The sequence below is a fragment of the Lissotriton helveticus genome, chromosome 7 (genome assembly GCF_964261635.1).
Source record: "Lissotriton helveticus chromosome 7, aLisHel1.1, whole genome shotgun sequence".
Classification (NCBI taxonomy): domain Eukaryota; kingdom Metazoa; phylum Chordata; class Amphibia; order Caudata; family Salamandridae; genus Lissotriton; species Lissotriton helveticus.
In genome coordinates, this window is record NC_136068.1 from 1,851,467,632 (window position 1) to 1,851,476,230 (window position 8,599).

Consider the following 8,599-nt stretch of genomic DNA (forward strand, 5'->3'; position numbering starts at 1 on the left):
CAGTTGAGGGGATGCATAAATCATTGTTCACTGTTGTTGCAACCATGAGGCATTCCAATGGTGATGTGGCAGTTTCATGTGCGATGCAACAGTTCTGTTCCAACAACAGCGATGATGGGTCGATTCTGCTCTTGCAGCAGAGGTCGCGTTAGTCCGCTGAAGCAAGTACCTGGGTTCACTTCCAATGAACCAGACAATGGAGTAGGGTTAAAGACTTTGATGTCCCTGAGTCTTTGAAAAAAAGAAGGCTAGTCAGCTAGCCCTTGAAGTCAATCTGGGTCAAGTGATGAAGCAGCAGGCAGCAGAGTGCATGGCAAGGCTGCAGTCTTCGAGAGCAGCAGCCCAGATGTGTGGCAGTTCTTAGCAGAGCAGTTAATATTCTTGGCAAGTTGGTTTCAGGTCTAGAAGTGCGCTGAGTTGGTAGGGGTCAAAGGTCCAGTATCTATACCCAGTCATGCTTAGGAGTGGGGGTGTCTTAAAAGAAGTGTCTTTGAAGTGCATACAGGTCCTTTCTTCCTGCTCTGGCTCCAGACTCCCTACAGGGGGAGTATGCAGTCATTTGTGTATGGCTGCAGCACAGCCTAGCACAGCCTATTCAGGTGTAAGTGTGAGGCCGTGCCCAGCTCCTCCCTCCCTTCCTCTCAGGAAGAAGAATGAAGTCACCCCTAGCCTTCCATTGTATGTGGCTGTCTAGAGGGAATACACAAAGTGAGCCAAAACTCAGCCAGTGATCAGAGACAGGCAACAGGCACCAAATGGCTAAGAGCAGGAAAATTACCAACTTTCTAAAAGTGGAATTTTCAGAATTGTAACTAGAAATCCAATGTTACAATTAAAGAGGAAGTGTCATTACCATTCTAGTGGTACTAAACATGAAAACGCCACCTACTGTCAATTAGGAATGACAGCTTATAAAATTGTAATAAGGAATCTCCAATGTTAACCTATGAGAGGGGTAGACCCATCAGTAGTGAACAATGATTTTTTTTACTACCAGGATATGTAAAACTTTAAAGTACATGTCCTTCCTTATTGTTACATATCACCCTGTCCTATGGGCCACCTAGGGACTACCTTAGGGGTGACTTATATGTAATAAAAAAGAGAATTTAAGGTTTGGCAAGGGATACTAAATGCCAAGTTGACATGGCAGTGTAAACTGCACACACAGCCTTTGCAGCAAAAGACCTGAGACATATTTAAAGGCTACGTGAGTGGATGGCATAGGCATTGGTGCAGTCCCCCCATTAGCATTTAATTTATTGGGCCAAATCACATGTAGTGTATTGTCCTAGGGACTTACAGGTAAATGAAATGTACAATTTGTGGATACATCAATCAAACTATGATTAGCGGAAATGCACATGCACTTTAGCACTGGTTGGCAGTGATTAAATGTTTATAGTCCTAAGGGTAACAAAAACGAGGTCAGAAAAAAAGAGGAGGAAGGCAAAATGTTTCGGCTGACCCTTCAGGCAGGCCATTTTCCAACAGTCATGATGTAGCAGAATAGAATCAGATATAGGTATTGGTGGCACAGAGGGTATGAGGATGCCAGGGGTCACAATAGAATGAGGGGGAAATCATCCATAGATAATAGTGTTATCAAAGGCCACCTGGATGCCGACGGTCCCACCAGAATTTAGGAGAAGGGAACAATGGAGATGGTGAGTCCAAAAGGCACCATGATGTCTTGGTCGCCATAAAATGAGATAAAACATAGCCACAGAGAGTAATGATGTCGAAAGCTAACACAGCTCCATATGTGACCACATAATGAGAGCAGGAATCAACATTAGAGAATGGTGAGTCCAAAGGGCACCAGAATGCTATGGGATAGTGTGGCCCCTACATATTCACGCCAAAATAACAAAGCATAGAAATATCAAGGACAAAATATAGAGTCCAAAATAATAAAAGGTTAGCATTGATTTTCTATACATTACTCCACATATACGTACCTCGAAAATATATATATTATCAAGGTACATAGAAGTTAGGAATAGTACTTATACGCTTCATCTACATACACCTACCTTTCGGTACTTCGTCCCTTGATATTTTGTCCATGATATACTTTTAGCTTGTTATTCTTAGGATGTTCAGTAACAAACCGTATGGGACAGTATCAATAAATAATGACCCAGAGATAATGTTAAGTTAAAAAAGCACCAGAATCTCACAGGTCACTATATTATGAGAGACAAAATAGAGCTGACAGGGAATGGTAAGTTCAAACAACAGCAAGATACAATGGATCACCAGAAGATGAAAGAAAAGTCAGTGATAGAAACTGATGGGGTCAAATGCCACTATGGTATTAAAGGATGACATAAAATTCAGTGAAAGAGACACATGAGACCAAAGGGCACGAGGATGCCATGGGTCACCATAGCATGAAGTACAAATCAGTGATGCTGACTGGTGGGGCCAAAGGGCACCAGGATGCCAGGGGTCCCCACTGAATGAAAGCCATGAAGGAGGAATAACGTTCCCAGAATGCAATATGTTGCTAAAGATAGAAATAAGACAGTAACGTGTTCTTCTGATGGAATGGATTCATCTGGTGACCTTATTGCTATGCTATGCGCTTCTCTTCTCCCTCTAAAGATGTGACTCAGCCGGATGGGCCTAAAGTTTGCCCAGAAGACATCCTGAGGAAACTGAATATTACGGTCCCGCCTTCTGGATTTCCTGACCCCAGCACCATGAAGAACTGCTCTCAGTCGACAGAATGTACCATGAACATGAAGTGCTGCCTGACCCCCTATGGAGGGAAGTGCATGCCAACCATATCCTGTGAGTAAACACTTATCTCCTTAGAGTAAGACATCTCCCCTCTGAGTACACATCACTTCCTGTAAGTACACACTGATCTGCAGTGAATAGAGGCACGTCTACTATGCGTACTCACAACATATATCTCCCATGAGTAAGCATTCATCTCCTGTGAGTGCACGCTCATGTCTTACAAATCTCTTTCTTTCTATTTCCTTTGCTGTCAACTTCTCTCTCTCTCTCTCTCTCTCTCTCTCTCTCACTCTCTCTATCTCTTTCTCTCTCTCCTCTCTGTCTCTCTATGTCTATCTCGCTCCCTCTCTGCCTCCTTCCCTCTCTCGGTCTTTCTCTCTGTCACTCTTTCTCTCCCTCTCTCTCTCTCTCTATCTCTCTCCCTCTCTCTATCTTTTTGCCTCTATCTCTGTTTCTCTTGCTCTCTCTCTCTCCCTCTCTCGCTCTCTCTCTCTGTCTCTCGCGGTCTCTCTCTTTCTCTCTCTCTCTTTCTCTCAATCTTTTTCTCTGTCACCCTCTCTCTCTCACTCTCTCTCTCTCACTTTCTCTCTCCCCCTGTCTCCCTCTCTCTCAATCTCTTTCGCTCTGACTCTGTCTCTGTCTCTCTCTCTCTCTCTTGGAATGCTGTTTCTCACAATTTATTTCAGAAACCACGTTTTCATTATCTCTATTTTCATAACCTACCAACTCTACACAACTAATGATGAACTCGGATGCAGCAGGTTAATGGGCAGGAAATAGCCCCGCCCCATTAACTGATCCCTGGTAGAGGGCAAGGATTGTTCTGAACAAAATGAGAGATCATTCGAGGCCATTTAATGACTGATAAAAAAGAACAAGTGATGGACTGAATGTGGATCAATGTCACACACTCCCCCAGTCAAAAGATCTGGGCCCAAATCCATCGTTTTTTTGCTCTCCACACCACCCTGGGTCAGATAATGGCTTTATGCAAATCAGCTCTGACCCTGTTGCCCCATGGGAACAGTCCAGTCCGAACTACAACAGCCATATCTTTCCCAGACCGGAATCAAGCATCCGAGGACCGGACCGGTTTCGAGGTAACACCTCGAAACCGGTCCGGTCCTCGGATGCTTGATTCCGTTCTGGGAAGGACATGGCTTTTGTAGTTCGGACTGGACTGTTCCCATGGGGCAACAGGGTCAGAGCTGATTTGCATATCGCCATTGTCTAACCCAGGGTGGTGTGGAGTGCAAAAAAACGATGGATTTGGGCCCAGATCTTTTGACTGGGGGAGTGTGTGACAATGATCCACATTCAGTCCATCACTTGTTGTTTTTGCAATTGCCGCCCTAAGTGCGCTGGGGATGCCCAGACGTGGGTCCCAGGCACTCCACACCACTTGGAGTCAAGCTAGCCGGGCTGAAGAGAGGTGTTACCTCGAAACCGGTCCGGTCCTCGGATGCTTGATTCCGTTCTGGGAAGGACATGGCTTTTGTAGTTCGGACTGGACTGTTCCCATGGGGCAACAGGGTCAGAGCTGATTTGCATATCGCCATTGTCTAACCCAGGGTGGTGTGGAGTGCAAAAAAACGATGGATTTGGGCCCAGATCTTTTGACTGGGGGAGTGTGTGACAATGATCCACATTCAGTCCATCACTTGTTGTTTTTGCAATTGCCGCCCTAAGTGCGCTGGGGATGCCCAGACGTGGGTCCCAGGCACTCCACACCACTTGGAGTCAAGCTAGCCGGGCTGAAGAGAGGTGTTACCTCGAAACCGGTCCGGTCCTCGGATGCTTGATTCCGTTCTGGGAAGGACATGGCTTTTGTAGTTCGGACTGGACTGTTCCCATGGGGCAACAGGGTCAGAGCTGATTTGCATATCGCCATTGTCTAACCCAGGGTGGTGTGGAGTGCAAAAAAACGATGGATTTGGGCCCAGATCTTTTGACTGGGGGAGTGTGTGACAATGATCCACATTCAGTCCATCACTTGTTGTTTTTGCAATTGCCGCCCTAAGTGCGCTGGGGATGCCCAGACGTGGGTCCCAGGCACTCCACACCACTTGGAGTCAAGCTAGCCGGGCTGAAGAGAGGTGTTACCTCGAAACCGGTCCGGTCCTCGGATGCTTGATTCCGTTCTGGGAAGGACATGGCTTTTGTAGTTCGGACTGGACTGTTCCCATGGGGCAACAGGGTCAGAGCTGATTTGCATATCGCCATTGTCTAACCCAGGGTGGTGTGGAGTGCAAAAAAACGATGGATTTGGGCCCAGATCTTTTGACTGGGGGAGTGTGTGACAATGATCCACATTCAGTCCATCACTTGTTGTTTTTGCAATTGCCGCCCTAAGTGCGCTGGGGATGCCCAGACGTGGGTCCCAGGCACTCCACACCACTTGGAGTCAAGCTAGCCGGGCTGAAGAGAGGTGTTACCTCGAAACCGGTCCGGTCCTCGGATGCTTGATTCCGTTCTGGGAAGGACATGGCTTTTGTAGTTCGGACTGGACTGTTCCCATGGGGCAACAGGGTCAGAGCTGATTTGCATATCGCCATTGTCTAACCCAGGGTGGTGTGGAGTGCAAAAAAACGATGGATTTGGGCCCAGATCTTTTGACTGGGGGAGTGTGTGACAATGATCCACATTCAGTCCATCACTTGTTGTTTTTGCAATTGCCGCCCTAAGTGCGCTGGGGATGCCCAGACGTGGGTCCCAGGCACTCCACACCACTTGGAGTCAAGCTAGCCGGGCTGAAGAGAGGTGTTACCTCGAAACCGGTCCGGTCCTCGGATGCTTGATTCCGTTCTGGGAAGGACATGGCTTTTGTAGTTCGGACTGGACTGTTCCCATGGGGCAACAGGGTCAGAGCTGATTTGCATATCGCCATTGTCTAACCCAGGGTGGTGTGGAGTGCAAAAAAACGATGGATTTGGGCCCAGATCTTTTGACTGGAGGAGTGTGTGACAATGATCCACATTCAGTCCATCACTTGTTGTTTTTGCATTTAATGACTGATGCCATCAGTGGACCAATGGGCCTGATCACCAATGTCAACCAGTAGGACTTCACTAGATCCTCCAAGGGCGGATGGCTACCAGCGGGGATATGGACTTTGCCAGCAGGAGCACATGGCACATCATCTGCTAAAAGTTGTGTTCAATTATGTTTCACACATTCTTCATGAGCACTGTAAACTTATTCACTGATGGGGAATGTACATGTTTTTTCTTTATATGCAGATAATTCCTCTATGGAAGGCTTGGTGAATATGTGCCCAATGGACTTCTTTATAAAGTTGTTTACTCCTAGCAACCAGTCTGGAGGACCAATGATGCCGGGGCCAGGAGAACACCCTCCCTTTGGTAAGAGCACCGGATAGAAAAGACAGTCACTGATGGTAATGTGAGAAAGAAATTGAAGGAGGAGGCTGCTCAGTGCTCGCTCCCACTCTTTGCACCTTTGTCTCTCCCTACATTTTTCTCTGTTATTTCTCCATACCTTCCCCTTCTCTAGACTACAAAATTCTGTACTACTGTTCTAAAATAGTTTTCTTCTCAGTACTTCCTCGTTCTGTCTTCTAAGAATTAGCCGCCTTCTCTGCATATAGTTCTCTCTTCCATTTATTGACTATTTATTTTCTCTGTCTTCTCTCCTATGTCCTCAGGTGTCTCCTCACATTCCCCACTCTCTCACCCTTCTACAAATTGTCACCCGGTCAGTTCTCGCCCTCATTCCCTCTTTGAGCCCTACGTTTCTCCTATCACTCTCCAGGTGCCCTGTTATATGGTGTCCTGCCTCATTGTCCACGTCTCTTTTGCTTAGATCTAACTCACCATATCACTAATGTCTGTCACTCTCTACCACCCTTTTTTATAGTATCTTCTCTACCTCTTTTCGCGTTTCTCTCATATAATCTGTATCCTCATCTGTTTTCCATCCATCCGACCCTACAGACCTCAATAGTTGTCTCTAATACGTCCTCTATAAATAAGTTATTTGAAAAGCGCAAAATATATTTCATTTGCCTTGTCCTAAGGACAATGATAGGGTCAGCACGGATACACTTCCTTGTGGCAGACCTCAGTCGTATTCAGACCTCCAGCGATGCTTCTGAAGCAACCTTGCTTGCATCTCATTATTAGTGGTCAAGAACCATAGGATGCTGCAATGACTAAAGTTCACCCATCACACAGAAAGAATGTTACAGTGCATTCTACGTAATGTTAATACCACCAATGTAGAGTAAGTTAAACAACACTTCACTCGACTCATGAAGAAGGGAACAAGCTCAATGACCGTTCGGACCATATCCACAATCATGCTGCTCATCATGCCTAAATCAGCAGTGGTATAGGTAGAGGTGGAAACATATTAACACATTCTTTGCTTCTAAATTTGAAGACAAAAACTGAGAAAAAAGTTTGCAGTATTGCTAAATTGTTTTTCTTATGATTGTGCTCCACCGTTGCCTATCCCTCATTGCACAGCGGAGCTCTTGCTCACCTGGAACGGTCGGGCTGTGGGCAGTAGGAATGTGATCATCTATTTGTGTTTCCTCTCTGCTCACTTCCATTTCTTAGGTCCTTCTATTGACCCACTCCCACTATCTCCTCCAGGTGAATTTTTTCCAGGACCCAAGGACAGCTTCGCCGCACAGCTTAATGCCCTGATCACTGGAATAGCAGCAGAGGTTAAGAGACTAGTCCCGGAGAAGAGTAAGGAAGTGGACAACATCAATAAGAAGATACAAGAAAAGATCAGAGAAGCTGTCAATCACATTAAGGAGAAGATGGAGGATGGTGTGGAGGCCCTGGAGACTGTCCACAAGCTTCTCAAGGACAACAAACTTCCTAAGCCTAAGATCATTGAAATTCTGGCGAATGCACACAAAGCTTGCCCAACTGACAAGAAGGATGGGCCATGGGACATTGTCCAGATAATTGACACCGTCTTAACTACCGTGAAAAAGTACCAGTCAATGACACCCCCAAAGAGCAGCCGTCCCTAAAGAATCTCGTCAATTCTGGTGAGAATAATGTCTGTATTGAAGTCTTCTCTCATGTTCAGAGGTACGCTTTGTTTATGACTGCTCGACACTGCGGGGCTTCGATGGGTCATACAGACATATTCAGGATGTCATGGAGTTTCCTTCTTTTTCAGTAATCCTCCTTATAGAGTTTATGTTTTCAAATTTGTGATAGGATAGGATGTTTCATCCCCTCTAACACCACCTGTTAGAGGCACTCTCAAGGTGACCCTTTGCAGAGGAGAGCACCCTTACACACCTTCTTTCCAAAAGAACCTTCTGTTTAATCAAACCCATGCTCACGTGATCCTTTGGAGAACCTGCCTCAGTCCAACAGCCCACAGTGGTAAATCACCACAGGCTTCTCCGGCAGCAGGCAATTAACAACTCCATCCAGACACTCACAGGATGCCATGGGCTATCTCACATAGGGCCATCGGCCACTTCGGTGAACCCTCATCAGCATCGCTCCTGTGCCCCACAATCTATGGCCTGAAATGTTTTTCTTATTGCTCATGCCAGCTATTTTGCTTGAAGGTTTCCTCCTCTTATCTGCCTTCTCTCTCCCTCAGAAACATCACTTACGCTTTCCAGGGCTCCCACCTCAATGGCCACTCTTTAACTATCATTGCTTCCTGTCATGCACTTTGTTATTAGTTCAACATCCCTTCCTACAGTTTCACAACTGGATTCCCTTCTGACACTGCACTACATGTTCACTAAAAAAGCTTACACCAACAGCTGTGCCTTCATGGAACATTTATGGATTTTTCCTGTTGGTGACTGCCTGCATGGTGGTCACCAAGAGGAAAGTAACTGATG

The 8,599-nt window shown here is 46.1% G+C and overlaps 1 protein-coding gene across 1 annotated transcript; it reads left to right on the plus strand.

Moving 5' to 3' along the window:
- Positions 1–2,253: 2,253 nt before the first annotated feature.
- On the plus strand, positions 2,254–8,091 carry LOC144767448 (uncharacterized). Its single transcript, XM_078650873.1, has 4 exons — positions 2,254–2,317; positions 2,611–2,799; positions 5,991–6,113; positions 7,368–8,091. The coding sequence occupies exons 1-4, from the start codon at positions 2,254–2,256 to the stop codon at positions 7,757–7,759; spliced, it is 768 nt and encodes a 255-aa protein (XP_078506999.1). The 3' UTR covers positions 7,760–8,091.
- Positions 8,092–8,599: the final 508 nt, after the last annotated feature.